General features: G+C 46.5%; 8 protein-coding genes across 8 annotated transcripts; 2 read left to right on the forward strand and 6 right to left on the reverse strand.

Annotated features, from left to right (window-relative positions):
• Window positions 1-4,395: 4,395 nt before the first annotated feature.
• N7478_004702 (translation initiation factor eIF2B subunit alpha) lies at window positions 4,396-5,504 on the reverse strand (the record flags this gene model as incomplete). The annotated part of the gene is made up of 2 exons (XM_056920916.1): window positions 4,396-5,401; window positions 5,455-5,504. 2 exons carry the CDS (start codon window positions 5,502-5,504, stop codon window positions 4,396-4,398), a joined length of 1,056 nt encoding a protein of 351 aa, XP_056778953.1.
• A 283-nt stretch (window positions 5,505-5,787) lies between these two features.
• nuf2 (kinetochore-associated Ndc80 complex subunit NUF2) lies at window positions 5,788-7,376 on the forward strand (the record flags this gene model as incomplete). The annotated part of the gene is made up of 4 exons (XM_056920917.1): window positions 5,788-5,883; window positions 5,957-6,217; window positions 6,282-7,196; window positions 7,263-7,376. 4 exons carry the CDS (start codon window positions 5,788-5,790, stop codon window positions 7,374-7,376), a joined length of 1,386 nt encoding a protein of 461 aa, XP_056778954.1.
• Window positions 7,377-7,521: 145 nt separating this feature from the next.
• On the reverse strand, window positions 7,522-8,166 carry N7478_004704 (uncharacterized protein; the record flags this gene model as incomplete). Its single annotated transcript, XM_056920918.1, has 1 exon — window positions 7,522-8,166. The coding sequence occupies one exon, from the start codon at window positions 8,164-8,166 to the stop codon at window positions 7,522-7,524; it is 645 nt and encodes a 214-aa protein (XP_056778955.1).
• Window positions 8,167-8,667: 501 nt separating this feature from the next.
• On the reverse strand, window positions 8,668-9,378 carry N7478_004705 (flavin reductase family protein; the record flags this gene model as incomplete). Its single annotated transcript, XM_056920919.1, has 1 exon — window positions 8,668-9,378. One exon carries the CDS (start codon window positions 9,376-9,378, stop codon window positions 8,668-8,670), a length of 711 nt encoding a protein of 236 aa, XP_056778956.1.
• A 720-nt stretch (window positions 9,379-10,098) lies between these two features.
• N7478_004706 (AP-3 complex subunit beta) lies at window positions 10,099-12,749 on the forward strand (the record flags this gene model as incomplete). Its single annotated transcript, XM_056920920.1, has 3 exons — window positions 10,099-10,111; window positions 10,185-10,342; window positions 10,416-12,749. The coding sequence occupies 3 exons, from the start codon at window positions 10,099-10,101 to the stop codon at window positions 12,747-12,749; spliced, it is 2,505 nt and encodes an 834-aa protein (XP_056778957.1).
• Window positions 12,750-13,852: 1,103 nt separating this feature from the next.
• N7478_004707 (fungal specific transcription factor domain-containing protein) lies at window positions 13,853-14,886 on the reverse strand (the record flags this gene model as incomplete). The annotated part of the gene is made up of 3 exons (XM_056920921.1): window positions 13,853-14,305; window positions 14,374-14,416; window positions 14,489-14,886. The coding sequence occupies 3 exons, from the start codon at window positions 14,884-14,886 to the stop codon at window positions 13,853-13,855; spliced, it is 894 nt and encodes a 297-aa protein (XP_056778958.1).
• Window positions 14,887-16,354: 1,468 nt separating this feature from the next.
• On the reverse strand, window positions 16,355-17,844 carry N7478_004708 (MFS general substrate transporter; the record flags this gene model as incomplete). Its single annotated transcript, XM_056920922.1, has 3 exons — window positions 16,355-16,534; window positions 16,640-17,365; window positions 17,575-17,844. 3 exons carry the CDS (start codon window positions 17,842-17,844, stop codon window positions 16,355-16,357), a joined length of 1,176 nt encoding a protein of 391 aa, XP_056778959.1.
• Window positions 17,845-18,339: 495 nt separating this feature from the next.
• N7478_004709 (PLP-dependent transferase) lies at window positions 18,340-18,814 on the reverse strand (the record flags this gene model as incomplete). The annotated part of the gene is made up of 2 exons (XM_056920923.1): window positions 18,340-18,592; window positions 18,642-18,814. The coding sequence occupies 2 exons, from the start codon at window positions 18,812-18,814 to the stop codon at window positions 18,340-18,342; spliced, it is 426 nt and encodes a 141-aa protein (XP_056778960.1).
• Between the last annotated feature and the right edge of the window lie 371 nt (window positions 18,815-19,185).

A 19,185-nucleotide genomic window follows, 5' to 3' on the forward strand; every position in this document is an offset into this window, starting at 1 on the left:
GTTTCACAGGGTCTGCGACATGATCGCGATTGCGATGCGATGCGTCAAGGTGTACAGAGTACAGAGTACCTGCACTATCCTATATCTATCATATTCTATCTATCGCGCTGATCTCAAACTTCCCACCGGGGCGGCTTGTTTGAATTACTCCGGTATTCAAGTTAAGTACAGTACATGCTGAGACGAATTCTCATTCAGATTTCGTTACTGCCCCGCGTTCCTCCCTGGCTAGACTGCTCTAGCCGCTCTAGTCCGTGTCTCTCGTGACAGTATTGATTGCAGCAAGGAGTACAGTAGGTCTACGCCGGCTTCCGTGGGATCTGAGAGGGTCATCTTGGGCACCGAGACATGCAGTGCAAATCCCATGTGCCTGCCTTCCCGCTACCCCGAGCCTTAACCCTTTAGAGTTCGCTTCTGTTAGCGATCGATAGCGCACGATAGTGCGGAGTTGGGTCCTTAGTATGTACATTATGTTAAACCCCAATGTATGTATCCAGGTACGACTGGAGGCGGAACAAACACACTGTTAGAAATATTCACATGATTATTTGAATTTAAGCTTAATTGTACTCTTCTTTATCTCAAAGCAATGCCTTTTCAAACTCTTTTGTTTGTTCTTCTAAAGGCTGTGCTGCTGCGCTCGCGTGATTAACAGGCATATGTGTGCGTTGGACGCCATGGAGGGAGACCTAACGCCACCGGGCGACAAAGCAATCAACTACAAACACTACTAAATTGAAGCAGGCGGTCGGTCCCGCATATCTCTTATTGCCGATTCGAGGAAAAATTGTTTAAATCGATGAGCCAGATCTCAATTTGAATCTGCGATCGATGAGAACAAGAGAAAAAGACATTCGGACTAAAGCCTCTAGTACATCCATACCCAACAGCCTGGTACTTTGAATCCAAGCCTTCAGTTCTACCCGACACCAAACAATGCCAAATAACACAAAGCATAAGCCTTGCCAAGTGAAGTGGAAATAAACCAAACAAAGAAAACGAACCGAAATACCCCGCGCCCCAAACCCCAAGTTCACCATGACTGACTCGACGTAGCGGAAAAGAAAAAGAAAAAAAAGAAATCCAAGTCTCGACTCTCCCCCTCTAAAATTCGATGGGCAGTTCCTTATCACATTTTCAATCCATGTGTTGTCCAATGCTAGTGTAGATGGATGCAGGTGTCCCAAACCCTACACCCGCAATAACCTCATTCGTCCATGCAGACGGTATCATGATCAAGATTAAGAAATGACACGTTTCCGCAGCCGATTCGGCTCCCGTTCCAAGACCCGATATCGTCGACTACCACGTCCACTGAGGAGGCGCTTCAATGACCACGACACGGGGGTATGACTTTGGACTTCCGGGCTAGAACACCGTGGTGAAGATGGTGAGTCGGCGTGTTGGGTATGGATTTTGTGGGAATCGGATTGGGATTCGAGATTCGCCATTTTGATTCTGGTTTTGATTGGTTGGGTGACTTGGACTAGGCGATGTGTGTTTCAGTTCAGGTTCTTCCTAAGGTCCAAGTTGGCTTTGTTCCTCCTGGCGCATGTATGTATGCGTTGTACTTTGGTCGATGTTTGGTTGCCCGAGGGTGGTGGATATGCGTTCGGAGGGTAAACTCGGGTTACTAAGTAGGGTAGAATGGGGTTGTTCCTAGTGGGTTATCAGAACTTGACAGCTGGATACACTGCGGTAGGTAGGTGAATGATGAGTAACTGAGGATGTTGGATCGATCTCCAGGGCTCGGGGTTGGTTTTGGATCAGGAACGGGCGAGCGGGGAAGCCGGACATTAGTAGTGGGGCCATGTTTGGATCCGAGGCGTAGAAGGTTTATCTGATTTTCGTCATTGATGGTCACGGTGGTTGGGGCTGACGGCTTTGGTAGATCATGATGGAGGGACATCCTGGTTTCATTTCTGACATTTGTTCCAAGGTTGAGGTATCTACATAGCATCACATCGATGCATCCACATATAGCATGGGGTTGGGCTTCATGCTTAGTATATCAATGTCCATATGTAAGAAATGTACGAACCCTCTGTCTTAATTCATGATAAGGTTGTGTCAGGTATTTATACTGCTTTCTCTCCGAGTGGCCCGTATTCAAGTTATGGATAGCCTGATTGTCACCTTTGTTGCACTGAGAAACGGTCGGGCGTACAGAAACCTGAGGCTTGGATCCATATAGCCATTGCCGATCGTGCTTATGTCCCGTCTGTTTGCTCAGGGTCACCTATATGAATACATAGCCTCCGAATATCATAATCCTTTATGATAATCAGACGAGCCGTTGATGACGCGTTGAGATCCTGGATAGCAGCATGTGTGGAGATGGATCTTCCGATTTTCTCAAGGCTGAGAACATTGGATGTCGTCATGCAATGTATGCGAATGTGTTTCCGACTGATGTGCGTGGAAAAGCTGGCTGTTGATTCATTGATTGAATTTTAGAGACTAGAGGCTGACAACTATGCAACATGAAGTCATTTGTTCATCCATCTAGGTAACGAATCTCTGTAGATGCCATGACTGAGTATGCATCTTGATGGACCCCAAGTCCCGAGCCCCCCAGTATTTCGATATCATGATCCACCTCAGATTACGAGTATACCTCATGGTGCCTGCCTGGAAAGATACATAGCAATAGAATATTCGCACCTCTATACAAATATTGCAAAAATAAACCTGACCCTGCAAATCCAAATGTACTCTGAAAACAAGCTCTCCTTCATACTTATGTACTCCACATCCCTACATGTTTCATCTAAGAAAGCCCCGGACCCTGATTGACAGCCTCTGAACGTCCCGTCCCTACTTCCCTTCTCGTAGTCAAGCATTCGCCCCAACGATCGTCCAGACGATCCATTCCACACGGGAAGAAGAGAAAAACAAAGTCACTGGACCAAGGCATAACCCGACACAAACGAAAAATAGCAAAGAATTATATGTAATGAAATAAAAAAATGACAAAACTCAAACTCAAAAGAACGGTCTGGAAGGCCCCCATCGCCTCGACAAACCACGGACTCCGATCGAGGTGCTAACAAAGCCCTGGAGACTCCAGGAACCCCGCATGGCTCAGGTGCATTCACTTGCTGCCGGAATGCGACCTCAATGGTTGGATACTGAATCCACCACCGTCTCGTATTGGATGGAATATCTCGGAGATGACTCTGGCCCTGCCCTGTGTCTTGAATATTCGGTCTGGTGGGTTTTAAAATCCCTACAAGGACGTCGCTTCCCAACTTCTTTCCTCTGACTTCAACCGAAAGACAAGCTGGTATTGTCCTACCTTATTTTGATTGAAAGTCTTTTCAATTCGGGATTCCCCAGTCCCAGTCTCAGCATCTATCACTCGTCTTTCTGTTTTCCTTTTTTCGTCTATTTCTCCCAGGTGCTTCTCGTCACATCTTGTGCCGCTACCCAATTCTCTTCTACCCGTAACGCCTACACCGAGTTTTAAAACACTTCGTCTTGTTATGGCGCCGCTTTGGATCTTTGTAGCCGTCGGCTACTTACTTCTGTATGCCTTTGCGACGTTGCAAACGCAGGAAGCGTCTGTTTTCCTCTTGAATCGGATAACGGCCTGATGTCCTTTGGACTTGGATATCATGGATACATACCAATCTACCAATATACTCTACCAAAATGGTGATGTATTCTGTGAACATGGCATTGGAATCGCACATAATTTGTGCTTGGTCATGTTGACGCTGTTTTTGCATGGATCAAGCACTGGAACTGAGCTACAATGGCTCTGTTACCAGTACATACCATGCATATCCTCTTATGATTGATGACCTTGTTCGATTTCTACGATACCCAAACAAAAAAGCTAGACCCTAAGCCACCGGTGGGAAAGGGTCGAATAGCTGTTGACGAAACATAAATTGGAATGGAAGCGATTGGAATTGTGAAAATTCCTCGATGATGGCATGCCGGAGTCTAAGTTGACTTTTCAACATTTCAACCTTCATTTATGATTTTTATGGGACTTGGATTGGCGTTTGAGTATCATGGTTTTTGGATTATCTAAAGCCCTTTAAGGGCTTGTCTTGCATTTTTTGATCTATGCGGATACAGAATTTGTTCGTCATCATTTTATAACAAAAGCGTAACATAATCGTAGATGTGACAGATGCCAGATGGTTTGAGGTGGGTTCGTTCCTGAATTATTATACTCAAGAAGATCTTGTATAATCCATGCCCTGGTAGACAAAGAGAATCTCCCTCGAGGTCTTCATGGACCAAGGGAATTTCCACAGAGGGAGCCATCGCCACAGCATTCTAGAGCAATAAGCATGTCCTAGCATATCATTTCTTTCGTAATGCATTGAGCTCCAGTCGGAAGTGCAAATGGTTTCAGCAGTGCATCTCCATCCGACATGTCTAGAACCAGATCTTGATCAGCTCTTCACTAACAGCACTGGGTGTCAAAACACCACTGTCAGTGATCAGAGCGGAGATCAGATGAGGAGGTGTGAAGTCAACAGAGTCTTCCAGTGGTAACTCCACAGGAGAGTCCGCATTGGACTCGACAGCCTGCAGTTTGGACTTTTGCGCGATATCCTCCTCAGTCTTGAAATCGACAACATGCTGTTCGATGGGCAGATCATACTGGCCCAAGGGGTATAAACGAACGAACTTATGGCTCTCAGCCACACAATAGAAGGGCTTTCCAATGGCCTTGGCCAGAAGACCGATCTGATAGGTACCCATACGAGAAACGATACCTCCATTCTCAACAACACCCTCAGCACCCACGATAACCATATCCGCCTTCCCAAGCGCATACGCCACTGCTGATTCGGGAATCGTCGAAACAGGCACACCCTTCGCTCTCAAAGCACGCACCGTCTCCATACCCTCGGGCTCTCCAGAGGGACCCTCGATATCCTTGACAATCGATGACAAGACATAAATAACCTTAAACCGCACAGCGGATGGACCGCCCTCTTCATCAGCTGCCTGCTGCAGTAGCGATGCAACAGCTCGTGATCCACCATTTGTGAGAACCGTGCAACCGTCACGGATGAATCCGCGACCGAAAGCAACAATCTTCTCTCGGCTTTCCTTTGCGCGGCGAATAAAAAGTCGTCCGTTGGAAAGTAAGTGTGTTCGAATCGCTTTGAAGTCCCCGGCAGGACCCAGCTGGCCCGGCCGTTGTAATGTGGTAATCAGGTATCGTTGGAAGAGATCAGTTCCGGCGGAGAGACCGATTGGGTTTGGAGTGGCTTTTTTCAGGTGTGCAGTTGACTTTGCGAGGAGATCCAGTGTCTCTGAGATTGTGGACGAGGGCTCATGTGTGAGGAGAAGCACTAAAGCTTCAATGGCCGCAATGGGCATGGTGAGATCGGGATCGGAGCGTAGGAGCTCATTGTATGTTGCGACAATGCTGCGCTAAGGATCAGCGCTGCTCTTATCCAGTCAGAGATTTGTGGTACCTACTCGAATGGTTTCGCATCGGCTGCTGCCGTGCTATCTGTTGGTGTCGCCATAGTGTATGGTTATTTTTTGCTATTCTTGTAGAGCCGAAGACGAATCTGGTCGAGCTGGAAGAGTCATGATTTCTTTGTGCTTGGTGCTGTGTTTGTCTTGTTTGTTCTGGGCTGCCCCTCCAGCGGCACGCTAAACCAGATGCGGGTTGTCGTGCGGGCTTTCCCTCTGAAAGTAAACAATCCAGCTCATAACAACTGCCTCCGCTACAAACTTGGAACAACCATCTCGGCCTGGTCGACAGTGCTTTCAATCATAAAGTGACAGCTTTGCGACTGTGACGCGATGTCTTACAATCCCCGAATGAGCATGGCTGCGCCCCAGCAGTCTCATAATCGCGGCCGCAAGAAGGAAGATGACAATGATGCATTGATGCGCCTGGTCAGTTAGAGTTGGGCCATTGAAGACGGTTAGGTGACGGGGGTCTTGAGAGTATTGCTAACTTTCTTCTTAGCCCGACAAAGAGATCGCAGGGTGTATCAATGATATCGGAATACCTTTCACAACGGCCGACTTGGCCAAACCTAACCCCCAGCAGATTCAGATGGTATTCGAATGGTTCGCAGAGCTTCTCATGAATGTGACTCGTGAGACTGTAGAACCGGGAATGAATGCGGCCGCAGAGAACATCTGTGAGGACTACCCAGATATTGTCGGCAATGAAACTCGGAATCTCATGGGATTTTTCATAAGCATTCGAAGGCTACTCTCGGAGGTGCGTTAAGAAACCATTCTGATCTGTCTCTTCAAAGAACCCTAGCTTATAACTTTCGATATAGTGCGGTGTCAACGACTTTACCTTCACCGATCTTACCAAGCCCACTCACGATCGACTTGTTAAGATATTCTCCTACCTTATTAACTTCGTACGATTTCGCGAATCGCAAACGCCAATCATTGACGACCATTCCAACAAAACGGAACAGACCAAAACGCGCATCGATGAATTGTTCGCTGAAAACCAGGAGATGCAAGCCCGCTTGGCTGAAATGCGAAGGGAAACACAGATGAATGAAGTACAAGTACGCGAGAAATCAGCACGAAATGAGGAGCTCAAAGCTCGCCTATTAGAATTGGGACGTGAGCAATCGCGAGTCGCCGAAACCCTTGACCGTGTGAAGAACGACCGTACCCGAAAGCAACAACAGCTTGAGGAGAAGACGGAAAGGATTCACCGAAGCCGACAAGAGGCTGAGAAGCTACGCCCTTATGTTTTGGAAAGTCCGGCTTCATTGCAGTCCTCATTGACCGAACTTGCGGAGAACCTAATGCGTGAGAAAGCCTCGATTGATACGATGGAGAAGCGGGCGCGAGCACTACAGACCTCCTCGGATACGTTTACTGTTGTTTCCAATGATGTGCAAGCATGTGTCAAATTACTAGATGATGTTGTTGTCGAGTTACAAAAAGAGGAAGAGGAAGAATCTCGCGCTGCTCGTAACAAGGAAGCCATCTCAGATAGAGGTGCTAGTGTACGGGAGGTAGAACAAACGGAACATCTGCTGCAACGACAATTGGCACGCTGGAATGATAAAATTGATAAGTGGCGCAGAGGTGCGCAAGAAAAGGCGGACGCTGCGCAAGCTAGAATGGAAGAGCTTCGCAATGTGCAGAGACAACTTCGTGAGGAGCGACAGGAGAAACAAAGCGACATGGAGCGGAGGCGGATACGTATTGAGCAAACAGAGAAGAAGGTGTGTAAAGGGGACTACGTGATTCTAGGAGGTACAAGTGTCAAGCTAACCAATTAATTCCCTCAGATGGTGGATCTCAAGGAAAATATCGAAAGCGAGATCCAGGCAGCCCATGACCAATATCTTAAGCTGGAGTCCCACATTAAGCTCTACATCACAGAGATGGAGAAGTCTTGGTGAGGGATCATTTTTTGTGCCTTTTGTGCGGATTCAGGAGTTCAGGGGGCGGCTCGAGGATACCCGGGTACAGATTCATTTTCACGGAGTTCATATTGCTGAATGTTTTTATTCTCTGACATTTCATAAATCTTCATCATGTCTCATTTCAGTGAGCATCAATTTCTTTATCAAATGTAAACCAACGCTGCGCGATTTGTTTGATGGATATTCCACGTCCACCCCAATTGCCTTCTTCACTGCGAATTCGCAACGACCCATTTAGCAAAGGGACTTGTGTATTCCAAAGTCTTCTTCCCCAGTCAGCACTAGATGGATCCACAGCATTCAAACATTCACAAAGAACAAGATCCATATCTGCGCGATATGCCGACTCAACAGCAGCCGCGAATGTCCGCGAAAGACCCTGTGCAGCAAACTCCATAGTAGAACCATGTAAGGCTACCAGATCCAGAATAACAAGTAACGGTGAAGTAGAACCTTTGTGCACTTCTTCCTTTACTCCGATCTTTGCATCCAGGGTAGCGAGGTAAGATCTCAGACTCTCCAAAGACGGAGTAAATGTAAGCCGGACTTTACTCGAGTTTGCAAGAAGGCCAATTGTATTAGCGAGCAGATCATGGCGTCGCGTAGCTTCTGGTACTGATTGCAAGTGGATTGCTGCTGATACTTGCACAAGGAATTCGGATCGAGTCCCACAGATAATCAAATAGGTGTTGCCATTATGCTTTAGTAGTTGCTGTATCAGATCGGTCACAAGGTCGTGGTGAACGATAGACCGTGTCCGGTCCATGGCGTAGCATTAGCTGGTCATTGATGGGATCTGCGAGGGCTTCGATCTCTCCTATGCAGGGTTTTGCCCATGTGGTTCAAGTTGCATGCTGATTTGAAGATGGTCCATAATCGTTGAAGTTCCAAGATTGTGTTGGCCTTTACAGGCAATCAAGTTCACCGCCTAGCACTGCAAAAAAAGAGGCTGAGGTAAAGTACGATGCTGAATTATCTTCTGCAAGACACTTCATACATTTAAATAATGAAATTTGGGGCCGACGTCCATTTTATACCATTCGAATATTGGCTATTTAGTTCAGACTCAATATACCTACCCGGCATCGTGTGTGCAATTTTGTCATATCTAGCCATGCAAATTCTAGTTCTATGAACGCCCCGTTGATTGTCAAGTATTGATCTGCTGTTCGGTCAGCTTAATTCATGAAGCGGAAAATGTTTCTGATACTCATCACATACATCTAGGGCTTTTATTCGCGGACAAACGAACGTTTGCGTGAAATGCTCATTCTTTCTCTTCCATCGTGACCTCGTTTTCGACAGGATTAGACAACGGCCTGTAATTCTCCTCGTTGATTTCAGCGAGAATTGACTTGGAAGTTTTCTTGTCTGCCAATCCATAAAGCTCTTGAAAGCTCATAATCAAAGGGCGCCATTTATCAGGATCAATTCGATTCGCGTATCCCTCCATACAAATCTTCTCATGGACATGAGTCCGAACAACCTTAACCTCCAACGCAAAAATTCTTTTCCCACCAGCATCTTGCATCATTTCATGAATACCCTTCAGCTCAGCTTCCATCTGAGCAGGGCACTCTGCGATCCGGGGAGGACGCACGAGATCAGAAGCTTCAGGCGTTAGGCCCGAATGCCCGAATTTGTTCGCTACGTATTTGTAACCGTTCATACGCTTGAATCCGTTTGCCTGAGTGGCTGTCAAGATATCCTTTGATCCGGTGGTTCTTGCTAGAGTATTTATTGCTTCTGCCATGTTGTCCGATGCCAGGTTTAGGACACATTGCTTGGTTCGGATCAAGTTGCTGGTTGTTTGCGATCCGGCTGCTAAGCCGAGCATGCATCGGTTTCCGAGCCACCATGCCGATGACATTGGGGCGATATTGGGTCTTCCATCTTCGTTTTCCGTTGTAATTAGCACAACTGGTGTACCCCAGTAGAAGATGGGTGGGGAGATTATCCGGGAAGTAGTTGTAGACATCGATGCGATTGCGACGTATGCAAAAATTTGAAAGATAATTGAGAGATGAAGAGTGTGTTGTGAAACTGTTGTATCCGAGTCTTCAGTAGTCTTCCTTTACATGGCCCTTTTTATACTTTATTTTACAATGTAGCTGGCGGCTCCAACCTGGATTTTTCTGGGTTGTGGATATCTAACATTGCTCTATAAGTAGCCAATGACAGGAGCGAATTGCAACTCCTTGAGACTTCGTGAGTATACTACCTCGAGGGCTGATTACTGACTTAGAAATGACCAATAAATGTACTCTACGTATTATTACAATTGGCCAATTCAATCCCCATGCTCAAATCCTTCGAATGTTCCGAGGAGATACATCGAAATACTTCTACGGAGTCCGATAGATAACAATCTGGCGAGAAGAACTGCTATTAGATTATGTGTCGAACATAATGAGCTTGATAGTAATGCTACACATGGGCTAGACAGGAGTGAGTAAATTTCAGAAAACTTGTATTATAAACCAAGTGACCTGGGCAATATCCATTAGTCCATCCCTCTTATACTTGCCGATCAAGGAGTGGATCCCGAGATAGTTGTGTTGAGCGGCGCGAATTGCTCGGTTTATGTCATGCTCCGCCCCCCACCTATCCTTCACTTCCCCGGCCAATTCTTGAACATCTGAAAAGGGGTCCCTTGGAGGCTGGCTTAAATATGGAGACAATTTCCAGGATTTCCTCGATGCTGGAAACAGGTAGGCCACCTCTCCCCGTGTCCGACGCGCTTTCCGTACGAGACTGACCGACGGTTCATCACTGTGCGCATAGCTCGAGAGCTCACCCTGGAAGCCGCCCAGTCCGCCGCAAGCAACAGAACCTCGAAAACGGACTACTCCTCGCGTACATACAGTGTTGCTCACATTAAAAAGCTGTTGGATAGTCGTCATGAGAAAGAAGTCCTGGATGGCATGCAGAAGGTTATCTCGGTATGGCGATCGTGTGATGGAAGACAGCTTGGAACAGAAGAACAGCAGCTAACCAAATTGCCAATTTCTCCAGTTGATGTACCGATCTGAGCCCACCCACCCCTTCTTTTCGGCTGTGGTTAAGAACGCTGCCACCTCGGATCTCGAAGTAAAGAAACTGGTATACATTTATCTGGTTCATCATGCGGAGGAAGAACCGGATCTGGCCTTGCTCTCCATCAACGCTATTCAAAAGTCCCTGACCGACTCGAACCCGCAAGTACGAACAATGGCCCTCAGGACAATGGGAGGGATTCGCGTCCCGGTCATCAGCCAGATCGTGTCGTTGGCTATCAAGCGCGGGTGCGGTGACATGAGTCCACATGTGCGGAAGGCGGCCGCTTTGGCTATTCCTAAGTGCTATCGACTGGACCCGAGCACTCTACCCCAATTAACTGGATACATTGAAACGCTGCTTGGAGACCCCCAGTATTTTGTCGTCGGCCCGGCCGTTGCGGCATTCTTGGAGGTTTGTCCTGAGCAGATCGGATTGGTTCACAAGCATTACCGCAGTTTGGTTAGGAAGCTGGTTGATATGGATGAATGGGGTCAGCTCTCAACTTTGCGTCTCTTGACATTCTATGCACGGAGCTGCTTTCCACGGAAGACACAAAAGGTCAAGCAAGCCGGGACTAAGGCTTTTTACGACGATGATGAGCAAGAGAATACCAATGATACAGGTGGCAGCGAAGAACACGAAGTATTGGTAGTTGATCCTGACCTTGAACTGCTATTTCGAGCTTGTAAGCTGCTGCTGCAAAGTAGAAACTCAGCTGTCATTGTCAGTGTTGTCCGCTGCTTTGTCTACCTGGCACCCCCTGACTACCTTGCTTCAGTCGTTGGGCCCTTGGTCGCTCTTCTTCGCAGCCCCCAGGATATGCAGTTGATTGCTCTTTATAACATCGTTGTTGTTGCTCTAAGAGATCCAAAGCCATTTACTCGGTATATTGCTCGATTTCTCGTTCATGCCATTGATCCACCTCACATATGGCGCCTAAAATTGGAGGTTCTCACGATTATATTCCCCTATTGTGGAAAGCATTGGAAGGGTGTTATCATCAGTGAGCTTGAAAACTTTTCTAAGGGCACAGATCCTGCGTTGGTTCGAGAAAGTGTACGAGCGATTGGAAGGTGTGCACAAGGTGATCCCACTACATCGGAATTGTGTCTACGCATTTTACTCGGCCAGGTATCCAGTCTTGATGGGAACTTGGTCTCTGAGTCTCTGACGGTCATTCGACATCTGATCCAACAAGATCCCTCATCGCACAATCAAACTGTCATTAAACTCGTCACATTCCTTGGCACAACAACAAACCCTGACGCAAGAGCCACGATTATTTGGCTTGTGGGAGAGTTTGCAGGCATGAACCCGAGTAACAACATTGCGCCCGATGTCCTTCGAATTCTTATTAAGGGTTTCGCCGATGAACTGGAAGTTGTCAAGCAACAAATCGTATTACTCGGTGCCAAGGTTTACCTGCACCATTTGCTGCAAAAACAACCCGAGGAGTCGGCCAAGGATGTCACTACCACAGCCCCATCCGAACGACCCGCGAAAATTGAGCAGGACTTCCGAAATGAATGGTCGGAGGATCAGACTGAGGAACAGAAGGACACAGATCAAGCCCCCGAGGATGCAGTCGCTCCCGCAGAAAACCTCGAAACAGGGGAGCCAGAAGATCGCATCACATTGCTTTGGCGATACCTCCTTCTACTTGCGCGTTATGATACGTCATATGATCTCCGTGACCGCGCTCGGCTTTACAAGTCGCTTCTCGCCACGCCTTCATCAACCCAACTCGCCAACCTCCTTCTTTTAGCCCCGAAGCCCGTTCCACATGCTCCCAGTCCATCTGAAACACGCAAAGATCTTCTCGTGGGAACTGCTACCCTAATCATAGGCTCAGAAGCGGGCTTCCATGGCCTTCGTGGATACACCAACCTGCCAGAATGGGTGGAGCCAGAACGGGCGCCTAGTCCTAGCCTCCGTACCGAGGATACCAAGCCCGAAACTGCGTTGGCTCCAGCAGCAATGACTGCCGGAGATAAGCTGGATCAAGCGCTCCGAGAACACCAGGCTGTTGCACCGCAACAAAGACGTAACGTTTTGGCCGCATCAGGAGGTGGGCATGGAAAGAAGACTTTGGATCAATGGCTTGGAGAAGAAGACGAGGAGACGGAATCTGAGACTGAGTCAGAGGAGGAAACCGATTCGGAAGAAGAGACTGATTCTGAGGAGGAAGACTCGGAAGAAGAGTCTGAAGAGGAAGATAGTGACGAGGAGCAGACCGATTCTGAGACCGAGGCTGTGAATAAGGAAGCCCAAACGTTACTCGGCCAGCCAAGCGCAAGTGCTCGTACATAGGTATAGGCCTTGTTTCGGGTCAAATTAAATTAAAGTAAATAGTTTCAAATTTTCATAGAACTGGAAATATGATGAATGCTATGTATTCCCTCGCTGGATATTTGAATAACTGAAATCACAACAACGTTCTCGAGTCTATACTACACACTGTATGTTTCCCTCAAGATAGTATTGGTCCAATTGTGTTTTTACTGTTAATTAAACCTTCCATGGTTCAAATGTTGGTTTAGAGATTAAAACAAATCGAGAATCCAAGGTTCCTAGTCGTTCCTCAAGCATGAGTGTTATTTGGATCAGGAAGCTCCCAGTTCGCTCCTTCGAACGGCATATACTGCTCAGGATCTGCACAATGATATAGTAGCAGGTCTATATCAAGCGCATTATCAAGATAATCGGCCCACATTGAATCATGAACAAATTCCCCTGGTGCTTTCCACGAACAACCATCAGCATGGACACCATCCGACTGCAAAGCGCCATTACATGTACAACTATAGTCTGAATCGATGGGCAAAGGACCTGCCGCTGCTTGAAAGCCAGAGCCCTGTGGTTGTAGTCTTGCGATGGGCGTCGCCAATTCCCGAGTTGAGGTTATGATTCTGGAAGACACATTCACCGGGCCTTGGCCTGTTAATCTTTTCATCAAATTGACGAAGGCCTTTGAGATCCATATCCTGACAGGCCAAGATTTGGCGATTATACTCAAAGCCAGCATGCACTGGCGGGACTTGTTCTCTGCTAATTGTCGCTGGATAGATTCTCCGCGAGAAATGACGAGTGTGTGCACTGAGAGTGCAGAAAATAATGCTGGGACTCTGGGGGTAGGTTAGATATTTTTGGTCTTAAAATGGGGACTCTGGAAAGTGTTGCAAGCATACAAGTGGATTAGACCGAAATTTATAGCCCCAGTTGCTAATAAATCTTCGGCAAGCCGGGTAATAGAGTCTGCCGCAGCTTGTGCCCGCAAGTCACGGTTTGTGGAGCCTGGAGAGAGGCTTTCGAGTGTCTTGGATCGGAAGAGAAGTATTATAGTGTTTCTGTATATTACACAGTATTAGTAAATATTATCAGTGGGGATATAATTTCTACCAAAGCTCGGGGTCTTACTGATAGGAAAACTGAGCCATGCAAGCCCAGAAGGAAGATCCCGAGTAATTGTCAGATGCCTTTATTTTAAGTTGATCGGGAAGCGCACATTCCCACTCTGTAAGCCTCCTTTCTAAAGCTTCTGGTTGTAGGGTTGCTTGAAGATTTGATTGTGGATTACTGCGAGGGCTATACTCTGCAGTGAGAACATCTCCAACTATGATGCAAATAAAGTCAGCAAATACGACGACAGCGAATTGCGAGATTTTGGGTCTTGAATTACTGATTACAGCCAATTTTGACATCTCAATCACGTATAATGTATTAAAATCCTCATGAGCCGGAATGAGTTCCAGATCATAGGCCGTATCAAAAGTAAAGTCCTCCTCGGTGAGAGGTTCCACATCACAGTCTTCGTCTCGGATTCGGTATGGCCGACCGAAAGCTGCAGAAACATGTCTATCACGAGTCTAATGAAGTTAGAAAGAAAGAATAAGCAGGAGGAGGAAGTAAACTGTCCAGGCTCACATATATTAACCACCATATTCGCTTCCGCAAGCATTTCATCCGTGGACTCATCGCTGAATGCTGCATACTAGAAAGAAGAGCTCAATTTAGTCTGACGCTCATTCGAACATATCAGGGTAGCTTACGAGCGATGCATTCCTAGTGACTGGGCCAGCATTGATGCACAGCCAACCCAAAAGCATGTATCTTTCTGGCCCTCGGGGCTGGCCCACCAGAAACCGAAAAGCAGCAGAACAGCTACAAGATTCATACGATCAGTTTCGTAATCAGCATCATATAGCGCTTTGGCTCGAAGGAAGTGTGTCTTTCTTGCAGTCACACGATCACTAAATCCGGCTGCACGAACGAGGTCATCACTTCCAATTGTGAATCCGAGGAGAGCGATTGTTTGTAAGACCAAGGGTGAAGCCCGATTTGCATAATATAATTGTAAGAAGCTTTCACGATCAAAGACCGGATAAGCCGGATGAATTCTGTGAAAGAATGTATAGACCAATTGGTTGAGTACATCCGGCGTTGGCATAAGTAAGGCTTCCTGCAAGGAGATCGGAGCCTGTGGCTGATGGACAGGTTCATGCCCCGGCCTCTCTGCAATAGAGGCAGGTAATGGATGATGAACTGTGAGTGGCGGTTCTATAGAGCCGCCACTGGATTTGTGGTTTAGCTCTATCACATAGTGGAGGTTGGGAGGTCCTCCATCAAATATATCAAACAAGCCTCGGCTATTGCGAGGTCCTGGGGAAGTAGACCGCTGAGTCGTTTCAGGTAAAGATAAGTTAACGCTTTCATTCCCAGTGGTTAGACCTGAGTTTATAGGGTGCACATTCGGCTGGCCATTAGGCGTATTTAGAGTCTGCTGAGGCTGTTGAGAGGTACGTTGAGCTCCTCCGGAGCGGCGCCCTCTGACATATCTATTATACTTTTTACTAAGGCTGATTTGAGGATAGTGAAGATTCCCGAAGATTTACTCACTTCCCCCTTTTGGATTCAATCAACTCGCAATTTATCTTTCGCATGCGGCAATGCCAACATGGCTGTCCTTCGCCCGCGTCACATTTCACCCGCTTTGCATTGCACGACTTGCAGGCCACGCGGGTTCGGCGGAGTGGGGTCGGGGTACTTTCTCCTTGTTGCATATTGACTGACCAGAATGCCCCGTGGAAGAGCTCGAGACAGCGATACGGAGCGTGTAATATCTTACTGCAAAGGAAGCATCACATTCACGGGTATATGCGGAGAGAGAGACCGCGGGTTCATTCACGGGTCAAAGCGAAATCCCGCCCAAGACACCGCGGGATCTTACAAAATGGGTCCGGATGAAGAGACCGCGGGTATTAAAATTGATACATTATTTCAGATTAACGAGTGACGATTTGTACCTAAATGACATAGCGCAAATGCCCAACTTGAAGAAGATATCTTTATTTTCAATCATGATAGTGCTCAATAATTCCCGCTCAAGTCAAACCATATTTGACCAGCGCACAATTTCGTGATTTCCCGACCCTCCCTTTATTCGACTCGGAGTGCTTTTAGGCCTTTAAAGCAAATTTGCTTCTTTGGCGAAGTTTCTGGCCGTACTTGAAGAATAGATAGGGAAGAGGCATCATCAGAATGGTGATGAATGCAAGAAGACTAGTTCCCCAATGACTTCCAAGTCGCTCATACATTTGAATGCCGAAAAGTGGAAACACAGCTACATATTGAAGTTAGCCTTTCAATAACGTTGATAAGTGCTTGTCCAACTTCACAAGCAGAAGTGTTGTTTCCCCCGCTCACTCACCTGCAAAGCTGCATCTTGCTAAGCCATTACTGGCAAGTGCAGATGCGGCGTACATGGGATAAGCATCAACCTAGATCTCAATAACTGGAGATGTAGTCAATTCTAGGATAGCAAAACTCACAAGAAAAGTAAATATTCCCATGAATGCAAGTAGTGTGCTGAGAAACTCAAAATGTCAATCCAATGTCGCCAATTATGTAAAAGGACTCTACCACAATTTCAGTACGCACCCGCACCCATAGAGGGCAGAACCAATAACAGGAACCATCCAATGCACTTCTGGTGACATGCTCCAGCCAAACCACAGCAGACCAGTTGGGATCATAATAGCACCTGGTATTGCTGGTATTAGGCGATATTCTGGGGGTCTGCTGTCTTCTATCCTGGGCTGTATACTACTATTTGAAATTCGATCGGCAACAAGATTCCAAAGTGGAGTACTGGCGGCTGCAATTACCATACCAGATATGATACCTAGAAAAGCGAGGCCTACCTGCCAAAGGTTGAAAGTATAAGTTCTTTCAAAAAGGAGTGGGAATGCCTCAAAAAACAGATAGAGCATTCCTAACAGCACGGCTGAATAAATGTCCAGTGCAAGACACATGGGCTCCAAAGTGAGAAATTGCACAGGTCTCAACAGCGAAAGTCCCAACAACCGGGTCTTTGCGACCTGAGTTTGCTCACTGGGTGCCACATAGTTTTCATTGCCGGTTTTCTTGCGAAGCATTTTTGCTTTAGCCTTGAGCTGTATCGGGTGATAGGTCTCGGGAACCAGGAAAAGAATTGGTACTAGGAGCACTCCAGCCCAAATGAGTATGACGTAGTATGTCCATCTCCAATTCGCATGGTAATTGATGAAGCCTCCAATCAAGGGTCCAAAACAGGGTCCAGTAAATGGTGCAGCTGAAACAAGCGCCATTGGTATTTGAATCTGATCGCGAGGGAAAATGTCTCCCGCGGTGCCGCCGGAAACCGACAGGAAAGTGCCACCAAAAAAGCCAGTGAAGAAACGTGTGATCAGCACAGTTTGAAATTTTTTTGCAACGGCAGTTCCAATTGTCCAAATCAGAAATAGGGACCAGGAAATGATGTAGATGGCTCTTCTTCCGTACCACTCACTAAGGGGGCTGGTTAACAATGGACCGAAAGCAATTCCCAGGACGAACATAGAAAGCCCCAGTGTCGCGACGATAGAAGATATTCCGAACTCGGCATTCATCTGTGTATATGTGGTAGTATATATAGAACTTGCACACGTACTTTCAGCTTTCTGTTAGTATTGTAGAAGTGTGAATATTGTATTTGGGGATAAATGAAAGGCGAGTGATAGGTCACAATAGAGGCCAGACCCAGATAAAGAAAGGGAGATTTTACTTACACACAGATTGTTCCTGAACACACGATGATGACAATGGCCCATTTACGTACCAATGTAATGCTTCTTGGGCACATAGGGTCATTCTCTCCGTCAAAAAAAACAATAATCCTATCGCCTGGGACGGTACCCTCAAAATGTGATTTATCAACAGGTCCAGAGTCATCATAATTTTCTTTTTGAAAAGGGACAGTTGTATCGAGTCTCTGCTTACTCTCATGCAGATCTTCAAATTTCTTGGTATCCGGAAACCGATTGTTATCCATCTCATGCTGTTGGTTACCGCTAGTCTCTATTCTCGATTGCCTCCCTGAAATAGACATGATTGGGAGTAGGGGCGTTCGCTAAGCGACGAATAAGCAACCAAAAATCTGAAAAGAGAGCGATGTAGTAAATGAGATTGCTTTTTGCTTATATACTTACTTTTATATGGAAAATCTTAGTTCAGCATTGTTATCTGAGCTCTTGTGGGGCAAACAAGAGACTAAGATGGAAGGAGACCACCTGATAATCGCCTCGGTTAAAAGTCACTCGTCTTTGAACTCCCCTCGGTGTCTTACGGTGTCAACAGAAGAAGAACGAAGAAAGAAAATGGCTTGTCATATTCTGGTACAAAATTCAAACCGAATGGATAAATTTCTCAAGAGCCCGCGGGTTGTCAATTTGAGTTTAGAATACATGAGACGTATCCACAATTTACTGCAGCCAATAGCCTGAACCATTGGGAATAGTATCGTATCTGAATCAAGGAATGAAGGTAGCAAGATTTAGACATCAGTGAGCAGCCTGTATTTCCCTGAGTGATGCCAAAATTCGCTTCAGACCTTCCTTTGACGCCTCTTGCCCCACGGTAAAAGTAATGCAGAACCAACCATACTCTTCATACATATAGACATGACCAGGACCATCACGCCGTTTTCCATGCAAATATCAGTAAATATCAACTCGCTTTCTAGGTTTAGTTGACCGCTAGGAAGTATCTTGTGTCCAGTATCAGTACCAAATTGTTGCTCCTGGGGTTTAGAAGCTACAAATTGTCGAAGGTCGATCCAAACGAACAAACCCGCATTCCTAATTGCTTGTTAGTCTATATTAGTAGGTGGTGGTACTCTTCACTGACATATCGACGTATGGAATTTCATGTTCAGATAGAAACGCTGTAGTTGTCTTATATCGATCCAACATAAGCTCCGTCTTCTTCTTCATGAACTCCTTCATCCATTCCTTGTTCTCCATCATAGCGGCCCAGGCATCTTGCAAAATTGCAAAATATGGGGCGACCATGGAGAACATTCTAGAAATGCTCAGTGAGTAAAATATAAAACATGGGGCGGGGGAGTTCGATATGAATTACCCCATGCTGGACATTACCCCCAAAATACCTTCATTTTTTACTATAAATGAATCCTATTCGCAACCCATTAGCACAAAATTCTTTACTCGCACCGTAAAGCACATGCTTGCGCTCTGCCCCGGTGGTTGAATCCAAATCTAAGGACAATATTGAGGTGAATTCGTCCAGGGATGAAGCTTCGGGATTCGAGAAGACAGAAAGGGCATAAATATCGTCTGAGATAAGATGCAAATTGTTTCTACCACAAAAGGCAGCAAGCTCAATCAGCGACTATAGATACATTTCGGCGATCAGCCAATATTCGCCGCGT

The sequence above is a fragment of the Penicillium angulare genome (genome assembly GCF_028827245.1).
Source record: "Penicillium angulare strain IBT 27051 chromosome Unknown utg000004l_segment0_segment0, whole genome shotgun sequence".
NCBI lineage: Eukaryota > Fungi > Ascomycota > Eurotiomycetes > Eurotiales > Aspergillaceae > Penicillium > Penicillium angulare.